This window comes from Diospyros lotus, chromosome 5 (genome assembly GCF_014633365.1).
Source record: "Diospyros lotus cultivar Yz01 chromosome 5, ASM1463336v1, whole genome shotgun sequence".
NCBI lineage: Eukaryota > Viridiplantae > Streptophyta > Magnoliopsida > Ericales > Ebenaceae > Diospyros > Diospyros lotus.
This window is the reverse complement of record NC_068342.1, coordinates 36,684,652-36,705,661: the sequence shown is the minus strand read 5'-3', so window position 1 is coordinate 36,705,661 and position 21,010 is coordinate 36,684,652. Positions and strand designations below refer to the sequence as shown.

At 33.9% G+C, this 21,010-nt stretch overlaps 2 protein-coding genes across 2 annotated transcripts; both read left to right on the top strand.

Annotated features, from left to right (window-relative positions):
- The first annotated feature begins 3,351 nt into the window (after positions 1-3,351).
- LOC127801018 (uncharacterized) lies at positions 3,352-5,268 on the top strand. Its single transcript, XM_052335782.1, has 4 exons — positions 3,352-4,127; positions 4,644-4,742; positions 4,892-4,959; positions 5,086-5,268. The coding sequence occupies exons 1-4, from the start codon at positions 3,486-3,488 to the stop codon at positions 5,198-5,200; spliced, it is 924 nt and encodes a 307-aa protein (XP_052191742.1). The 5' UTR covers positions 3,352-3,485; the 3' UTR covers positions 5,201-5,268.
- An 11,960-nt stretch (positions 5,269-17,228) lies between these two features.
- Positions 17,229-20,354, top strand: LOC127801019 (uncharacterized). Its single transcript, XM_052335783.1, has 4 exons — positions 17,229-17,952; positions 19,655-19,753; positions 19,926-19,993; positions 20,118-20,354. The coding sequence occupies exons 1-4, from the start codon at positions 17,311-17,313 to the stop codon at positions 20,230-20,232; spliced, it is 924 nt and encodes a 307-aa protein (XP_052191743.1). The 5' UTR covers positions 17,229-17,310; the 3' UTR covers positions 20,233-20,354.
- Positions 20,355-21,010: the final 656 nt, after the last annotated feature.

Genomic DNA, 21,010 nt, shown 5'->3' with positions numbered 1-21,010 from the left:
AAATGCGGAAGCTAGAATCGAACCTAACATCATAACATTAATCATAATTCAGTGCTTACATCATGGGAACATAAATTTCTCAACATGTCTTAATACATAATATACGTTCTCAACTAACATTAACCCTAAAAAGGGTTCTACATCATCATTTCTCAAAACATTCAGAATTCAAAGTAGCAGAATTTAAATACATGAGCTACATAACATACATTTAACTGATCATACAACTCATCATGCACTTTGCTAAATGTCATTTCATGCCTCATTCATCCTCGTTCTGCTACAATCTCCATCTGGAACGTTTGAATATTCCAGGGGCAAAGCCCAAGTTAGATGATGAATTATCTAAGAAAGGGAAACAAAACATTTAATGCTCGTGTATGTATGTAATGCATATAACATCATAACTCTCATGTTTTGGTCTATTGCACCTTAAGATTACTTGCCATTTTTTTAGTCTCCCTGTCAAACCAAGGTGTATGGGTGCACCCTTGACAAAGTAACGGAGCCAGTACCTAATCCCAAACCCATGCAACGTATGACCGTGAATCTTATCATACTCATATGCATATTTCATAAATCAAAACATGTAAAATGCAATCTACACGGCATACTCATAACAAGGCATGACAACATGATAAGATCATAACACTTGGTCTAGTTGGGAAATACCACTTACCTTATAAAAAGACAATTTTGCCCCTAGCGTAATTTTACTTCAAAATTCACGCTGAACTTCCAATTGTACTCAATTATAAATCTTGACGTACCCTAACATTATAATTATTTAAGAAAATTAGATTTCTAATTTTTCTCTAATTTTTCTAATTTCTCCAATTTCCTCCTATTATTTCCTCAAGATTATGAAATAAATACTTTCTCATAAAATTTTCTCAATTTCTCTTCACAATAACTCTTAAAATAATATTTCTAAGCCCTAAAAATTTTCTCATAATTTTAAAATCCACGTTCTATTTATTTCTCATTTTTCCTTTGATTTTCAAGCATCTATTGCCTTAAAAATCCATAATAAATACTAATCATGCATTTTTCTTCCAATTTCACTATAAAAAATTCTAGAATATCATTCTAATATTTTTAGAATTTTTAAAGAAATGTTTAAAGATAACATACCTTCCCATGGAGTGGTTCAGTATTTTTCTATACTGCAATGAAGTCTCGATTTGCGTATCTAACAATGCCTTTTGTTACAAATTTTTACACGAACTACTAAACCCAACCTATAGGATTTTTCTAGAATTTTTTGATATTTTTCTCTATATTCTTTCTTTCTTTTCTCAAATCTCTCTCTTACTCTCAAATCCTTTTTTCTTACAACATTTCTCTTTCTAATTCAAATCCTCCAACCTTTCAAGTTTTCTCTATTTATAGAGGTTGAATTAAGTTTAGTATAATTGTAGTGATCCACTATCTTTTATTATTTTATCACATTTTTTAATTAATTTTTCCTAAATCTTACTCATAATTTTTAATTATTTGTCCATACTCTACTCTATCTTCTACATTTCTCCATTAATTCACCCATTATCTTTGATTATTTGACTACACTCTATTTTGTCTCCCACATTTCTCTATTAATTCATCAATTATCTTTGATTATTTGTCCACACCATATTTTGTCTCTCACATTTCTCCATTAATTCACCCATTATCTTTGATTATTTGTCCACACCATATTTTGTCTCCCACATTTCTCCGTTAATTCACCATTATCTTTGATTATTTGTCCACACTCTACTTTGTCTCCACATTTCTCCATTATTTCACCCACTATCTTTTATTATTTTTTACTTTAATTATTTTCAACTAAATCTTATTTTGAATAGACTATTCTTTCATTTAATCCATAAATTTAAGCCCATTTTTTTAGTCTACTAACTTTAAACCCATTTACTTAACCTTTAATTTCTCAACTTAGCCCACTAACTATAAGCCCATTTACTTAGCATTTTTTTTTTTCAATTTAGCCCACTAATTCTAAACTCATTTATTTAACATTTTTTTTTTAACTTAGCCTACTAACTCTAAGTCAATTTACTTAACATTTCATTTTTTCAAGTTAGCCCATTAACTTTAAGCCCATTAGTTTTCTCAATTATAATCTCTAATGGATGTTTAAAAAAAATATTTTAAATACAAAAATTAATTACTATTATTTTCAAAATACTAGGATATATTTACTACCTCTAATCACTCAAGAAATTATATATCTAAAAAATAACTCAAGAAAAAGTAAATTTTTTGTTGAATAAGTTGAAAAGGTACCTTTAATCACATAGAAGCTAGCCATCACGCTCTATCGCCGCTGCCATGTGGGCCCTGCTTCAAGTTTGAAACGTTAAAAGTTGAAAGTTGAAACATTAAAAATATCATCAAAAAATAAAAGGCTAAAGGCATATCCAGCCCCCTAACATTTCACCATTTAACTATTTTGCCCCCTAAACTTGAGGGGAGACCTATTGCTTTCTCAACTTTCAATTTTGAACTTGGTAGACACTTGGGGCAATGAGTGAGTTACACACGCGATTGAGGTACATGCAACATCATCTTTTTCTTCCTCTTTTCCAGTCTTCTTCGTCATTGGTGACTTTCCGCCTTCTGACTGACCTAGATCCTTCTTTTCTTGTAGCTGACTAACCTCTGGTCTCGTCTTTTTCTATCGATGGTCGTTGTCTCTCTCTCGCTCTTGTTCTCTTTCTCTGTCAATGGTCGCCAACGGTGTGGGAGATGTCAATCCAACCATTGGTCTCACTCTCTTTCTTTGTCGGCGGTTGCCAAAGGTGTGAGAAGTGTCAATTGAGGTCTGAGGGCCATTGATAGTAGCGGTTGGGCAGGTAGTGGCGTGGGAGGTGTCGATTGGCTTGGGATTTGTCAATTGGGGTCTGGGGGTCGGCGGCGTGGGAGGTGAGCGATCGATCGCTCGCCTCCTTATGCATGCTAGTGGCTGGCGATGGTGTCGATTGGGGTCAAAAGGGCTCACAATAGCAACAGTTGTTTGCCGTGGTCATTTTTCGGTGTCTTCTGATGTCGATTGAGGTCATTGGTAGAGGTTGTTGCACCTTCATTGTCGTTTTCTGGCAGTTGTAGTAGCGTCATTCGTCGCTGGCCCTCTTCCTCTCTTGTAGTAGCGAGACACAAGGCGTGCTTTCATTGGCTTAGTCAATGTAGGGTCCACGCGAGACCGTGCGTGTAACACATGCACAATATTTATTGGATATGTATTTATTACAAAATTGATAATTTAATGACACAATAAATTTAAAATTAAAAGTTGAGGGGCCAATACTCCCTACTCCCACCCACAAAATTTAGGGGATAAAATGGTTAAATGGTGGTAGGTGAGAGGCTAGGTGGCCAAAAATAAAACTCTTTTAGGACGGGCAGTGCGTGCCGATTCCCTTATGGGTGTCTTTTTGTCATATATCTTATCTATCTATTGACCATCAGATCGATCTATCGAGAAGATGGTTAGATTGGTTTCAGGAATTTTGGTGCCATTACTGCATGGCCTGATGAAGCTCGCCGGAGTGACGCCACAAGAGCTGGAGATCGAGCCGGGCACGACCATGAACATCTGGGTCCCTAAGCAAACCATCAACAGAGCCGCCGGAAAGTGGAACAAACCCGCCAAACCAGCGCTGGTCTTCGTCCACCCGTTCTGCGCCGACGGCATTCTCATGTGGTTCCTCCAAGTCCTCGCCTTCTCCGGCAAGTACTCCGTCTACGTGCCGGACCTCCTCTTCTTCGGCGGCTCCACCACCTCAGCAGCCGGCCGGAGCGCCTCCTTCCAGGCGGAGTTCCTGGCGAAGGGTCTGAGGAAGCTGGGCGTGCAGAGATGCACGGTGGTGGGGCTCAGCTATGGCGGCATGGTGGGGTTCAAGATGGCTGAAATGTACCCGGATTTGGTGGAGAATATGGTGGTTTCTTCCGCCGTGATGGAGTTGACGGAGTCGTTGACGAGAGAGAGGACTGCCAGCATCGGCAGGTTTTCAAGCTGGGTTGAGTTTCTGCTACCGGAGACGGTGGAAGGATTCAAATTTCTTTTCTCCATCGGCTTTCATAAGCTGCCATGGCTGCCTCGTTTCCTCTACAATGACTTCCTTCAGGTTTGTTCACTCTTTTTTTTTTTTTTTTAATTTTTAATTTTCTTTTTGAAGGAATGTATGGATTGATTAGTGACCACATAAGCATATAAGGGCTCGTTAATGTTTAAAAAGTATACTAAAAAACATAAAGAAGTGATATTTTAACATTCTTACATATGAAAGTAGGTATATATATGTATATATATTATTTTTTATTTGTAAAGTATATTATCATATTCATATTCTATAGTGTAGATAAATCATGAATATTTAATAGTGAGTGAAAATAAAATTTTAGTTTTTATTTTTAAATTTCTCAAAATCTACTTTCTATTATGCATTCCCAATTTATATACATAAAAAAATATATATAATTAGCGCACCTTTGGTCCCATTAATATTTTCGCCTTCTTGAGTATCTATAAATTAATTAATATTATGGGTTTTTCATCTATTTCTCTTTAAAACAAAAAAACAATTAATTATTAAGAGCAATAATTAACGATTTAATTGGTGATCCATTTTGCATTATTACAGACCCTATTCGGGAACAGAAAGGAGAAAGCTGAACTTTTGGAGGCCTTGGTGGTCAGCGACAGTGACGACTCCACCTCCATTATCCCTAATTATTCACAGGTTTGTATTAACCGGGAAAGGATAATTCAGACAAGTTTTTATCAATGTTTGGTAGCTATCTGTTATGAGTTAGTGAGAGTGATGTCTCAATAATCGTACCGTCTGCAAGATGAGTGAGGGCCCATCACTGATGGCTATGCTTCTTGCAGAGGATCCTCTTCTTGTGGGGAGATGAGGATAAGATCTTCAGTTTGGAGCTTGCTCAGAGCATGAAAGAGTATGTAGTTTTTATTAATGTTCTTATTATTATATAAAAATAAATATGCTTTGAAGATGATTTTAACCATTCTTTAATTATTTGGGGTGGGTTTTATAATTATAATTACACAATCACGATTCACAGGCGAGTGGGAGAGAAAGCCAGCCTGCAACGGGTAGGGAAGGCGGGCCACCTTCTTCAAATGGAGCGCCCCTTCGCTTACAACACACTGATCCGAAAGTTTCTCTCGTCCTTGTAATTTGTTTTTACATTCGGGATACCAATGGATATGGTTCTGCTGATGCTGGAAACTGATTTGAACTTTCAGTCGCTGTTTATTAATCAAACTGAAAAAATAGAAGATATAAAAAGTATTATAATTGTTTGTTAAAATTATCTAATTATTCTTAAAAAAAAATCATATGACTTCTTATCTAAGTTTTTCTAAATATGTTTATCTCTCTCCCCTCCTTCAAAATAAGCATATTTATCTCGTGTGTTTATTGAATAAGTGCTTTGAGATATTCTTTTGCTTGGAATGTGCTTGGGTGAGAATTATCTCTATCTTAGCTTAGAAAATACCTTCCATGCTCATCTTCAACTTAAATTGGATTCTTTCGAGTACTTTAGGGAATATTACCTACCCGAGGTTCGAATTCAACGGTATAGCAAGCCAATCAGGATAATCCTATGCGTTGATCGGTGCTTTAACCTCCAACGTGACTTCAATGATAGGGGTCATAGTTTTATGTAGATTTTTCAATTTTTTGTACATCATCAAAATTAATTAAAATTAGACCTAACAAGAGGTTTCACAATAATTTTATAACTTATCAAGCCTCAAAAAGGATCTATGATAACCAAACACGTGAATTCACGAATGAATGAACCTAATCAAATTGGGTTGAACCCAATACTCGAGATTGTAGACAAGGTTACTATGAAATCATGGGACCTAAGTTTGTCAAAAATTGGCAAAATGATTAAAAATTATTCGAGGCCAAAGTTGATTGAAATGCATGATAGGTTGATTAAATAGTCTATTTTGAAGTTGAATAAAATTTGAATGAGCTCGGATTTAAACAAACTAAAAAATTAGTGTCAACATAGCATAACCAAAAACACATTAGTATAACCAAATTTCACAATTGACCTTTGAATCCAAAATAATCCAGCTCGAAAGATTGAGGAAAAATTTTCTCGAGACACAATGAACAACTTGGTTAAGTAACTTTGAGTAAAATTTTGAACAAATGGTTAAGAATTGGGTCGAACTATTTTACGAACTCAGAGATGCGATAGAAAAGAACTTGTTGGTACTTTCGACACTAATTTTTGACCACAAACAAACAAGATATTAAAGGCCAAAAAATAGAAAAAATAACCAAACAAAATCAAAGAAACTAGTAAAGTGTTTGCTGGACATCGATTGATAACATTGCATGGACGTTTCTGGCGTGAAAGAAAAGTTGTTTGAGGTTGTTGAAGGGTGGTCAGAGGCTTGTTGACGATGAGATAGTTAATGAAGAAGAAAGAGGTTGGGTGGAACAATTTCTTAAAATATTTTTAATTTTTTGAGATGACACTTCTACCCCAAGGTTTTGAGTTATTGCACATAAATTTACTATTTTCTATTTATTATGCATAGCCTTTGATTTCGTTCAAATTGCACCAAGACCTTATAATTTGCATTCTATTATGCATGAGACCATTTAACTGGCAAAAATCATATTGTCATTGAAATTTATGCACAAATATAAACTTTATACTTGTTACAGGTATTTTTCGCTTTACTTCTTATGGGCTGGACTTAATTCAGCAGGCTGACCCAATCGCATAAGGTCCAATAGACTTTGAGTTGAGCTCGTTGAAGTGAGCTCACACATTGTTGGAGCTCGAGTTTGGATCGCGGGGCCAAGCAAGCTCCCGAAAATTCCTCTAACTTGAGCGAGCTCCCAGTGACTTTCACAGCTCGCCCGCTCTGGCCAATCAGCTTGTATAACGAGAAGGTTATGCGCTAGAGAATAATAATAGGCTAGGGGCAGGCCCAACCTGGCCCCAGTCTCTCGGCCCATCTGACTGGCCCATGCCAATTCTATCCTGGACTTTTGCAACAACATCATTACAGTCGCTTCTGGGTTTCTGCGCGTTCACCTTAGATTTCATCCTCATTAATGACGAATCCCATCATCATTAATGACGGATCTCATCCATATTAATGAAAGTTCTGTCGGCACCTTGCCATTGCATGGACGTTCTCATCGGCGCCAGGTATTCTGTCCCATCTCCTGCAGACGTACTACACATGCAGGGGGACATCTCCTCATATATATCAGCTAGCTATTTTGAGAGCCAGGGTATGTATGTTTTTCTACCTACTTACTAATATCTTGCATACTTACTTACTCGCTCATTGATTTGGGCATTGGAGTACCTTGCAGGGAAGGGCCGGCGGGTCAACAAATCGGACCAGATATCCCATTTTTCTTCCTCTCAAATCCACCACACCACTAAGGACCAACGAATCACCGTTGACCAATTCTGAACGTCGATAATACTTCATTGTATTAAAATTCATTTTTAATTGCACATATCCATATTTGGTCATATAATTGCCAATTATGACTTGATGTTTCGTCCTAAACCAAACAATAGAAGTTCGTTTGATAAATAATAAAATCTGGGTTCTACTCTATAGACCTAGTTAATTGAGAATCTCTCTAATTTTTCGAAAATCTCTCCAAACATATAAGAAATTACACTACAAAAAAAAAAGAGTTTAGAGACGAGAAAAATCAATCTTTAAACCCATAAAATTTCAACTCTCATATTTTAGAGGTGGAATTAGAGACAAATTTTGGTTCATCTATAATGACTCATCACTAAACAATTAGCAATGGATATTTTTGTTTTGTCGCTATTAAAGATGAAATTTTTTCATCTCTAATTCATAAACAGATTGTTTTATGTCTAAAAAAAATATTCTATCTCTAATTTAGTTATGTAATCAATCTTAAAATTAGTCAAATTTTATATTTAGAGATAGACTTGAAAAAAAATTATCGGTTGTTGGCCATCGTCTATGATAGATTCTGACAATCAAAACCGATCATCAGAATCGCCTCGGTCTAGCGACCAACATACCCAAAAATCAAAACAATCCAACAATTGGATCTCGATTGATCTAAAAATTAAATTTTTGCAAAATGGATTCTTGGTTCTGGAAAGGCATCATCGGCCATTGTCCATGGCAGATTTTGACGATCAGAACCAATCATCCAAATGGCCTTGAACTTGTGACCAACATTTCCAAAAATTGATCAAATAGTCAAATCTCAATAGATTTAAAAATTAATTTTTTGAAAAATGGTTACTTGTTTTTGGAAGGGTGATCGCCCTAAAATTTGCTGTAAGTGTATGGTTTGAGCAAGTAATATAGTAGTGAGTAATAATATCGTTCGCACGAGGAAAGGTTTCAAATACAAATTTTCAAACTTTCTATATTATTTAGACAATAAAAAATTTCAGATTTAACAAAGAACAGAAAAAAATAAATTAATCAATTGATTAATAAAAAAATTAATTTAGAAGATAACATGAATCAAATAAATTAGTGAATTTTAATAATTAAGGCACATATATGAACATAGCTATGCAATGCAAATTATAGATTTTTATGCGAATGAATTGATAAATTGAGTATGTGATAGCGAAATCTCCTAACGCATTCGTTACCCTATTTTTAGATTATAACGAGTTTATTCTCATCTAATAACTTCTTATATTTTTATAAAAGTTAAATTAAATGAAAACGCATTACAATTTATGAAATTCCTAATTTATCGGTAAAAGCCGCACAAAGAAATTAAATTCTATTTCTAGTTGATTTTATTTTATAATGTATGGTACCTATGATGCAATCCCTCCGTCTCAAGATTAGGCATCAAATTTCGTAAATAGTAGCTAATTATTTATAAGCATTAATTTCAATACCACACAACTCATCATAATTCAAATTATTCAATCACAAAAAATTATAAAAAATACACCATCATAGTTTCAACAAATACAAGACCTTAGTTTAACAGATTAGTTCATGAAAACATTAATTAAAACCTAAAATAACAGCGAAAGCATAAAAATTTAATTAAAAAAGAAAAAGTAGACAGAAATTCCTTAGCCCAGATCTGTTCAGATCTGGGTTAAACAAATCTGCCACCCCGCATCCGTCTCTGCCTGCGGCTAAGCCTGCTGCGTGCTTCCGCCTTGCTTCTGCCGCACAAAGCTTCTCCAATTTTCTTCACTGCCCGCTGCACTCCTTCAATCTCCAATCTGCCAACAAAAATCCTTTGCTTTTCCGCCTTCAAGTTCCGCTGCAATTCTGACTTCCTCAACACTCCACGTTCACACCACTTAATTTAATAAATTAATATATAACATATATACATAATATAATATATAATATGTAATATTTAATATTTAATATACTATTAATTATATTAATTTTAATTATATTATAATGTTAATTATTTATAATATTTATTTTTTATTTATATTATAATATTCATTTATAGTATTAATTTTGAAATTAATTTTATAATATCTTATTTTTGAATTTTTTTATTATTTTTTAACTCAAACACTAAGTACTATTCTTGTAAAATAATAAGAAGTATTAGAAATTAAATATTTGTAAAAAAACTTAAAATATTAGACAATTTTAGGTAAAATACACATAAAATACTAAAAATACTATTTAATTATGACTAATAAATGTGTGAATAAATTCTCATATCAAAAGGCATTGCAACAACCATCTTGGTAGATTTTGACGATCGAAACTAATAATTGGAATAGCATTGGTTTGGTGATCAACATATTCAAAAACTAAAACTTGAATTTCAATAGATTTAAAAAATTATTTTTTTAAAAAAATACTACTCATATTTGGAAAGGCATCACCAGCTACAATCCATAGCAGATTTCCATGATGAGAATCACGTTGGTCTAGTGACCAACATATCCCTAAAACAAAATGATCCGACAATTAGATCTCATTGGTAGGGGTGTGTGCGGTACGATTTGACCAGTCTAAACTATTTTCAGCACGCCAAATCGCTTGTGCAGTTTTTCGACCAAACCAGACCACTCTGGTTTGGTACGGTTTACTGCTATTTGAAAATTTGGTACAAATGAGGTTTAAAACCACTAAAAATTAAGACAAAATAGTGTAATTCAACATATAACATTTCAACATTAAAAGTAGAAAATAATCTGTTTAACAATGAATTATGCAATCAAATTAACCTATTTGGGGTCACTTTATAAAAATATTTTTTAATAATTTTTTGGGCGATTTGGTTTAAGACCGAACTGCCAACTGTACAAACCGTGAACCGCGTGGTTTGCACAGCGTCCAAACTGTTTTTGACTGCAAAAATAAAAATCCAATCGATTTGGTCTGGCCGATTTTTGCAGTGCACAGATTTTTTTGAACACCTATATTCACTGGATTTAAAAATTAAAATTGGATAACATTAAGTTCTAACCTTAAATTGGAGAAACTTTAGTCGCCGACGTTTGGGACGGTAGTTAGTGGCCGGATAAGAGAGGAAGAAAAGACAAGACGATGGGCGATGACTGTTGATTGAGGAAGAAGAGGAGAAAGAGACACGCTAGAGGGAAATGAATAGGTAAAGACAAAAGAGAAAAGGAGGAGAAAATAATGAAGACAAGCATACATATATATAAAGATTTAGTGACGATAAATATTCCGTCTCTAATTTTCGTCACTTAAAAAAATAAATTTTTGTCTTCTCGTGTCTAATAGAGACAAATTAGTAAAAAATCTTTTTAGAGACAAAAATTATTCCTCTTTGCGTTAAAGACGGAATCAAAGACATATTTTTCATCTCTAAAATAATATAGTTTTTGCTTAAATAAATATCAATACAGCAATAGAACCCTTTTCCCTTTTCTTTTTCATAAAAAACATGTAAATTATTTTATCTTTATAAAAGTGACATTAAAATTTCTATTCATGAAAACATCAATATCATGGTCACATTGATCAAATAACATTAGAGAGCAAGAGTAGGGTTGTAAAGAGCTGAGTTGCTAATGAGTAGCTTTACCTTTATAAAAGAATTGAGTTTGAACTCTAATTTGGATCTCAACTTATAAAAGAGTCGAATTTGAACAAAATAAAACTTGACTCGATTTGTCTCATAAGCAGAACTCGCGAATAAGTTCACAAACAAGATTGCGAAATAAATATTTTTATTATTATTTTAATATTTTGATATTTGTTTTTGTATTTCTGAATAAAAATATTTCTATTTATTTGAATAGTTTTATTGTATTTGATAATTTATACTTATATTTATTATATTTTTTATTATGTAAAAATAGGTTTTAATGACTTTAATTTTAAAAAAAATCTAGTAAATTTGAGATCGACTTATCAAAAGCTTGTTTATCATGATAAAGGAGCTAGCTTGAGCTCGATCAATCCTTGATGAGCTCAAACTCTCTAGAATTATAATAAAATAAATTCGAGTTGAGCAAAATTCAACTAAACAACATTTGATAACAACTCTAAATAAGTGTAAAGAGACACTTGTTTTACGAACTTAGAGACGAGATAGAAAAGAACTTGTTGGTACTTTCGACACTAATTTTCGACCACAAACAAACAAGATATTAAAGGCCAAAAAATAGACAAAATAACCAAACAAAATCAAAGAAACTAGTAAAGTGTTTGCTGGACATCGATTGATAACATTGCATGGACGTTTCTGGCGTGAAAGAAAAGTTGTTTGAAGTTGTTGAAGGGTGGTCAGAGGCTTGTTGACGATGAGATAGTTAATGAAGAAGAAAGAGGTTGGGTGGAACAATTTCTTAAAATATTTTTAATTTTTTGAGACGACACTTCTACCTCAAGGTTTTGAGTTATTGCACATAAATTTACTATTTTCTATTTGTTATGCATAACCTTTGATTTCGTTCAAATTGCACCAAGACCTTATAATTTGCATTCTATTACGCATGAGACTATTTAACTTGCAAAAATCGTAGTCCTTGAAATTTGTGCACAAATATAAACTTTATACTTGTTACAAGTATTTTTCACTCTATTCCTTATGGGCTGGACTTAATTCAGCGGACCGGCCCAATTGCATAAGGTCCAATAGACCTCGAGTTGAGCTCATTGAAGCGAGCTCACACATTGTTGGAGCCCGAGTTCGGATCACGAGGGGCTAAGCAAACTCCCAAAAATTCCTTTAACTCGTCAACCTATCCGTGCAAGCTCTCAACCACGCTTCAAGCGAGCTCCCAGCAGCTTTCACAGCTTGCCCGCTCTGGCCAATTAATTTGTATAACGAGAAGGTCATGCGTCAGAAAATAATAGTAGGCTAGTGGCAGGCCCAACCTGGCCCTAGTTTCTCGGCCCATCTGACTAACCCATGTCAGTCCCATCCTGTCCCTTTGCAACAACATCATTACAGCCTTGTCTGGGTTTCTGTGCGTTCACCTTAGATTCCATCCCCATTAATGACGTATCACATCCACATTAATGAAGGTTCCGTCGGTACCTTACTGTTGCATAGACGTTCTCGCCGGCGACAGATATTTTGTCCCATCTCCTGCAAACGTACTACACATGCAAAGGGACATCTTCTCTTATATATTAGCCAGCTTTTTTGAGAGCCAGGGTATGTATGTTTTTCTACCTACTTATACCTTGCCTACTTACTTACTCACTCACTGACTTGGGCATCGGAGTACCTTGCAGGGAAGGGTTGGCGGGTCAACAAATCGGACCAGATATCTCATTTTTCTCCTTCTCAAATCCACCACACCAATGCGGGCCAACGAATCACCGTCGACCAATTTCGAACGTCGACAATACTTAATTGTATTAAAATTCATTTTTAATTGCACATATCCATATATGGTCATATAATTGCCAATTATGACTTGATGTTTGGTCCTAAACCAAACAATGGAAGTTCACTTGATAAATAATAAAATTTGGGTTCTACTCTATAGACTTAGTTAATTGAGAATTTCTTTAATTTCTCAAAAATATCTCCAAACATATAAGAAATTGCACTACAAAAAAAATGAGTTTAGAGACGGAAAAAATCAATCTTTAAACCTATAAAATTTCAACTCTCATGTTTTAGAGGTGGAATTAGAGACAAATTTTGGTTCATCTCTAATTGACTCGTCACTAAACAATTAGCAATGGATATTTTTGTTTTGTCGCTATTAAAGATGAAATTTTTTATCTCTAATTCAGAAACAGATTGTTTTATGTCTAAAAAAAATCAATTCTATCTCTAATTTAGTTATGTAATCAATCTTAAAAATAGTCAAATTTTATATTTAGAGACAGACTTGAAAAAAAATTATCGATTGCTAGCCATCGTCTATGGTAGATTCTGACAATCAAAACCGATCATCAGAATCGCCTTGATCTAGCGACCAACATACCCAAAAACTAAAACAATCCAACAGTTAGATCTCGATTGATCTAAAAATTAATTTTTGGCAAAAGGGATTCTTGGTTCTGGAAAGGCATTGCCAGCCATGGCAGATTTTGACGATTAGAACCGGTCATCCAAATGGCCTTGAACTTGTGACCAACATTTCCAAAAATTGATCAAACAGTCAAATCTCAATAGATTTAAAAATTAATTTTTTGAAAAGTGGCTACTTGTTTTTGGAAGGGTGATCGCCCTAAAATTTACCGCAAGTGTACGGTTCGAGCAAGTAATATAGTAGTGAGTAATAATATCGTTCACACGAGAAAAGATTTCAAATACCAAATTTTCAAACTTTTTATATTATTTAAACAATAAAAAATTTCAGGTTTAATAAAAAATATAAAAAAATAAATTAATCAATTCATTAATAAAAAAATTAATTTAGAAGGCAACGTGAATCAAAGAAATCAGTGAATTTTAATAATTAAGGCACATATATGAATCTAGCTATGCAATACAAATTATAGATTTTTATGCGAATGAATTGATAAATTGAGTATGTGATGGCGAAATCTCCTAACGCATTCATTACCCTATTTTTAGGTTATAACGAGTTTATTCTTATCTAATAATTTCTTATATTTCTATGAAAGTTAAATTAAATGAAAACACATTACAATTTGTGAAATTCTTAATTTATCGGTAAAAGTTGCACAAAGAAATCGAATTCTATTTATAGTCGATTTTATTTTATGATGTATGGTACCTATAATGCAATCCCTCCGTCTCAAGATTAGACATCAAATTATGTAAATAGTAGCTAATTATTTATAAGCATTAATTTCAATACCACACAACTCAGCATAATTCAAATTATTCAATCATATAAAATTATAAAAAATACACCATCATAGTTTCAACAAATACATAGCCTTAGTTTAACAGATTAATTCATGAAAAAATTAATTAAAATCTAAAATAACGGCGAAAGAATAAAAAAGTTATTAAAAAAGGAAAAGTAGACAGAAATTCCTTAGCCCAGATCTGTTCAGATCTGGGTTAAACAAATCTGCGACCCGCATCCATCTCTGCCTGCGGCTAAGCCTGCTGCGTGCTTCCGCCTTGCTTCTGCCGCACAAAGCTTCTCCAATTTTCTTCACTGCCCACTGCACTCCTTCAATCTCCAATCTGCCAACAAAAATCCTTTGCTTTTCCGCCTTCAAGTTCCGCCGCAATTCTGACTTCCTCAACACTCCACGTTCACACCACTTAATTTAATAAATTAATATATAACATATATACATAATATAATATATAATATATAATATGTAATATTTAATATTTAATATACTATTAATTATATTAATTTTAATTATATTATAATGTTAATTATTTATAATATTTATTTTTTATTTTTATTATAATATTCATTTATAGTATTAATTTTGAAATTAATTTTATAATATCTTATTTTTGAATTTTTTTTATTATTTTTTAACTCAAACACTAAGTACTATTCTTGTAAAATAATAAGAAGTATTCGAAATTAAATATTTGTAAAAAAAACTTAAAATATTAGACAATTTTAGGTAAAATACACATAAAATACTAAAAATACTATTTAATTATGACTAATAAATGTGTGAATAAATTCTCATATCAAAAGACATCGCAACAACCATCTTGGTAGATTTTGACGATCGAAACTAATAATTGGAATAGCATTGGTTTGGTGATCAACATATTCAAAAACTAAAACTTGAATTTCAATAGATTTAAAAAATTATTTTTTAAAAAAAATACTACTCATATTTGGAAGGACATCACCAGCTACAATCCATAGCAGATTTCCATAATGAGAATCACGTTGGTCTAGTGACCAACATATCCCTAAAACAAAATGATCCAACAATTAGATCTCATTGGTAGGGGTGTGTGCGGTACGATTTGACCAGTCTAAACCATTTTCAGCACGCCAAATCGCTTGTGCAGTTTTTCGACCAAACCAGACCACTCTGGTTTGGTACGGTTTACTGCTATTTGAAAATTTGGTACAAATGAGGCTTAAAACCACTAAAAATTAAGACAAAATAGTGTAATTCAACATATAACATTTCAACATTAAAAGCAGAAAATAATCTGTTTAACAATGAATTATGCAATCAAATTAACCTATTTGGGGGTCACTTTATAATAATATTTTTTAATAATTTTTTGGGCGATTTGGTTTAAGACCGAACTGCCAACTGTACAAACCGTGAACTGCGTGGTTTGTGCAGCGTTCAAACCGTTTTTGACTGCAAAAATAAAAATCCAATCAATTTGGTTTGGTCGATTTTTGCAGTGCACCGATTTTTTTGAACACCCATATTCGCTAGATCTAAAAATTAAAATTGGATAACATTAAGTTCTAACCTTAAATTGGAGAAACTTTAGTCGCCGGCATTTGGGACGGTAGTTAGTGGCTGGATAAGAGAGGAAGAAAAGACAAGACAATGGGCGATGACCGTTGATTGAGGAAGAAGAGGAGAAAGAGACACGCTAGAGAGAAATGAATAGGTAAAGACAAAAGAAAAAATGAGAAAATAATGAAGACAAGCATACATATATATAAAGATTTAGAGACGATAAATATTCCGTCTCTAATTTTCGTCACTTAAAAAAATAAATTTTTGTCTTTTCGTGTCTAATAGAGACAAATTAGTAAAAATTCTTTTTAAAGACAAAAATTATTCCTCTTTGCGTTAAAGACGGAATCAAAAACATATTTTTCATCTCTAAAATAATATAGTTTTTGCTTAAATAAATATCAATACAGCAATAGAACCCTTTTCCCTTTTCTTTTTCATAAAAAACATGTAAATTATTTTATCTTTATAAAAGTGACATTAAAATTTCTATTCATGAAAACATCAATATCATGGTCACATTGATCAAATAACATTAGAGAGCAAGAGTAGGGTTGTAAAGAGCTGAGTTGCTAATGAGTAGCTTGACCTTTATAAAAGAATTGAGTTTGAATTCTAATTTGGATCTCAACTCATAAAAGAGCCGAATTTAAACAAAATAAAACTTGCCTTGATTTGTCTCATAAGTAGAACTCGCGAATAAGTTCACAAACAAGATCGCGAAATAAATATTTTTATTATTATTTTAATATTTTGATATTGATTTTTGTATTTCTGAATAAAAATATTTCTATTTATTTGAATAGTTTTATTGTATTTGATAATTTATACTTATATTTATTATATTTTTTATTATGTAAAAATAGGTTTTAATGACTTTAATTTTAAAAAAAATCTAGTAAATTTGAGGTCGACTTATCAAAAGCTCGTTTATCATGATAAAGGAGCTAGCTTGAGCTCGATAAATCCTTGATGAGCTCAAACTCTCTAGAATTATAATAAAATAAATTCGAGTTGAGCAAAGTTCAACCGAACAAGATTTGATCACAACTCTAAATAAGTGTAAAGAGACACTTGTAAAGGATATTATTTTAAATTTAATAATAGATTAAAAAAAAGTGAAATTAATTTTAGAAAGTAAAGAAAGATATATTTACTACCACTAATCACTCAAGAAATTATATATATATATATAAAATAACTCAAGAAAAAGTAAAATTTTTGTTGAATAAGTCGGAAATGCGGCCCGCTTTATTAAATCTGATCACACACACGTACGAAGCCAGCCATCGCGCTCCAGCGCAGCCGCCAGGTGGGCCCCGCTTCTAGTTTGAAACGTCAACGGTTGAAAGTTGACACATTAAATAAAACTCTTTCAGGACAGGCAGTGCAGTGCTTGCCGATCCACGTCTCGTTGTCTTTTTGTCATATTATCTATCCGTTGACCATCAGATCGATCAATCGAGAAGATGGTGAGTTTGGTTTCAGGAATTCTGGTGCCATTACTGCATGGCCTGATGAAGCTCGCCGGAGTGACGCCACAAGCGGTGGAGATCGAGCCGGGCACGACCATGAACATCTGGGTCCCTAAGCAAACCATCAACAGAGCCGCCGGAAAGTGGAACAAACCCGCCAAACCGGCGCTGGTCTTCGTCCACCCGTTCTGCGCCGACGGCATTCTCATGTGGTTCCTCCAAGTCCTCGCCTTCTCCGGCAAGTACTCCGTCTACGTGCCGGACCTCCTATTCTTCGGCGGCTCCACCACCTCAGCAGCCGGCCGGAGCGCCTCCTTCCAGGCGGAGTTCCTGGCGAAGGGTCTGAGGAAGCTGGGCGTGCAGAGATGCACGGTGGTGGGGCTCAGCTATGGCGGCATGGTGGGGTTCAAGATGGCTGAAATGTACCCGGATTTGGTGGAGAATATGGTGGTTTCTTCCACCGTGATGGAGTTGACGGAGTCGTTGACGAGAGAGAGGACTGCCAGCATCGGCAGGTTTTCAAGCTGGGCTGAGATTCTGCTGCCGGAGACGATGGAAGGCGTCAAATTTTTTTTCTCCATCGGCTTTCGTAAGCTGCCATGGCTGCCTCGTTTCCTCTACAATGACTTTCTTCAGGTTTGTTCACTTTTTATTTTTTATTTTTTGCTGGGATGCAGGGATTGATTAATGACCACATAAGCATATATGAAAGTAGGTATATATATATATATATGTATATTATATTTTCATTTGTATGCAAATATTTCATAAGTAGGTGTGTGTGTGTATATACTATTTTTCATTTGTATGCAAATATTTCATAAGTAGGTGTGTGTGTATATATACTATTTTTTATTTGTAAATGATATGTGCTACAATCAATAGACGAATATGTAACGGACCCACATGACAAGTTTGATTCAAAATCTAGGAGTCACCATTCTGTTAAGTGCATGTCTAGAGGGGTCAAAATCCACAAAACAAGATTAAAAAAGAAAATTAGCAAGAAAAAAATTAGAGAATTAATTAAAGTGAGGCAATTCGGCTATTGAAAATCAAAAAAAGTAAAAAATGCCTAAGTGAAGAAACAATAAATGGAAGCAAAAGGGGAGCTGAGAGGCCCCCACTCGGTAGGTGGCCACAATCGAGATGCCTTTCGGCCCTCATTTCCTTTGATTAGGTCCACTATCTCAGTTGATTAAGCCCCCCTCCCTTTCATTTAATTAAGAGGGTTGAGAGCCTCCCCCAATTCAAAGGGTGGCCATATTGGCCACCATCGAGAGGCACTCAGTTCTATCAAGATTCTTTCGGTTTAAGTCTTTTTTAAACTCTTAAACATAATATATCGAGAATATGTCATTCAAAAAGTTTCAGATGATTGCCACGTGGCCTCGGAGAAATTTGGGATGACTATCGCGTGTCCCCCACTCCCTTCTTTATAAATAGGCAACTTGCTTTTTCATTCAGGGGTGATTCATTTTTAGACAAAGATTCTATTTTGCTCTCAAGAATTCCAAGATCCAGTCGATTCTCAAGGACCAATCGATTCTTTAGGCCCAATCAATTCTCAAGAATCAATCAATTTTTAGGGCCAGTTGGTTATTTAAACAGTACTACTTATGATGGAGTTATTATTCATTAGTATAAACATGGGCATCTATGCACATATCAATAATGTCATGCATATTATCTACGACACGAATTGAATATATTTCTCAGAATGTTGTCTGATTTAGTCGTCAAATGGCCCGCGTAGCCTTCTAACTGTTGTTGTGCTCGTAAGCTAAATCTTGGATTGCCTGCACTTAGCCTTGTCACCCGAAGACCTTTTCAGACACCTCGCATAGGAGATTTTGGAGACTATTCGAGGACCGTGCCTTATTGAATTCCAACTTCGACCCGATCCAAATCAGTTGAAGCCTCAATAATGATATCTTGAACCCTTGATAATAGTAGATGTTTCTGCTCAGACCAATCTAGGATAAATAAATTTTATTATTATAACTTAACAACAACAGTAAAGTATATTATCATATTCATATTCTATATTGTAGATAAATCATGAATATTTAATAGTGAGTGAAAATAAAATTTCATTTTTTATTTTTAAATTTCTCAAAATCTTCTTTCTATATATTATGCATTCCAAATTTACATACATATATATATATATAATTAGCGCACCTTTGGTCCCATTAATATTTTCGCCTTCTTGAGTATCTATAAATTAATTAATATTATGGGTTTTTCATCTATTTCTCTTAAAAACAAAAAAACAATTAATTATTAAGAGCAATAATTAACGATTTAATTGGTGATCCATTTTGCATTATTACAGACCCTATTCGGGAACAGAAAGGAGAAAGCTGAACTTTTGGAGGCCTTGGTGGTCAGCGACAGTGACGACTCCACCTCCATTATCCCTAATTATTCACAGGTTTGTATTAACCGGGAAAGGATAATTCAGACAAGTTTTTATCAATGTTTGGCAGCTATCTGTTATGAGTTAGTGAGAGTGATGTCTCAATAATCGTACTGTCTGCAAGTCTAATGGAGTGAGTGAATGATCGAGGGCCTATCAGTACTGATCGATGCTATGCTTCTTGCAGAGGATCCTCTTCTTGTGGGGAGATGAAGATAAGATCTTCAGTTTGGAGCTTGCTCAGAGCATGAAAGAGTATGTAGTTTTTATTAATGTTCTTATTATTATATAAAAATATATATGCTTTGAAGGGAAGATGATCTTTAATTATTTGGGGTGGGTTTTATAATTATAATAATTATACAATCACAATTCACAGGCGAGTGGGAGAGAAAGCGAGCCTGCAATGGGTAGAGAAGGCGGGCCACCTTCTTCAAATGGAGCGCCCCTTCGCTTACAACACACTGATCCGAAAGTTTCTCTCGTCCTTGTAATTTGTTCTTACGTTCGGGAAACCAATGGATTTGGTTCTACTGCTGATGCTTGGAAACTGATTTGAACTTTCAGTCACTGTTTATTAATCAAACTAAAAAAATAGAAAATATAAAAAGTATTATAATTTCTTTTTTATTCTTCTCTGTGTTTGTTAAAATTATTTAATTATTCTTAAAAAAATGAAGTCACATGACTTCTTATCTGAGTTTTTCTAGATATGATTATCTCTCTCCCTTCCTTTAAAATAAGCATATTTTACTCTTTACAAATAAAAAAAAAAATGACGTTTGCGTCATTTAGTGTATTTTACAAAATTTAATTAATAATTTAATAAAAATATTGAAATATTTTTTAATCTTATTTTAATTATTAGATATCTTAATTCGTAAAATATTTTAATCTTATTTTGATATAATTTAACCTTATTTATTTTGTTGTGTTAGGAAAGTTCAACGGGTGTAGTCACTATATAAGAAGTGAAATGAATGGGCTGAGTTTGGGCCAGATCTCTGACCATTTGAATGGGAGGCCCAGTCAAAGTGCTGTGGATTCACAGAGCCCACTTTGGTTGCTGGGCCTTGGCCCAATTTTACCCTACAACACACGACGAGCTCATGGTGCAATGGAGTGCAAAGTTGACTTGCTATGGGCACACTCATAGTCATGGCCATGAAATCTCATCCAAACTTTGAATATTTTTAAACCCTCAACTTTGTCCAACTCCCTATTGACAGGAAAATCATTTCCCACGAGAATGTTTCTTCCACTAAATTGTAA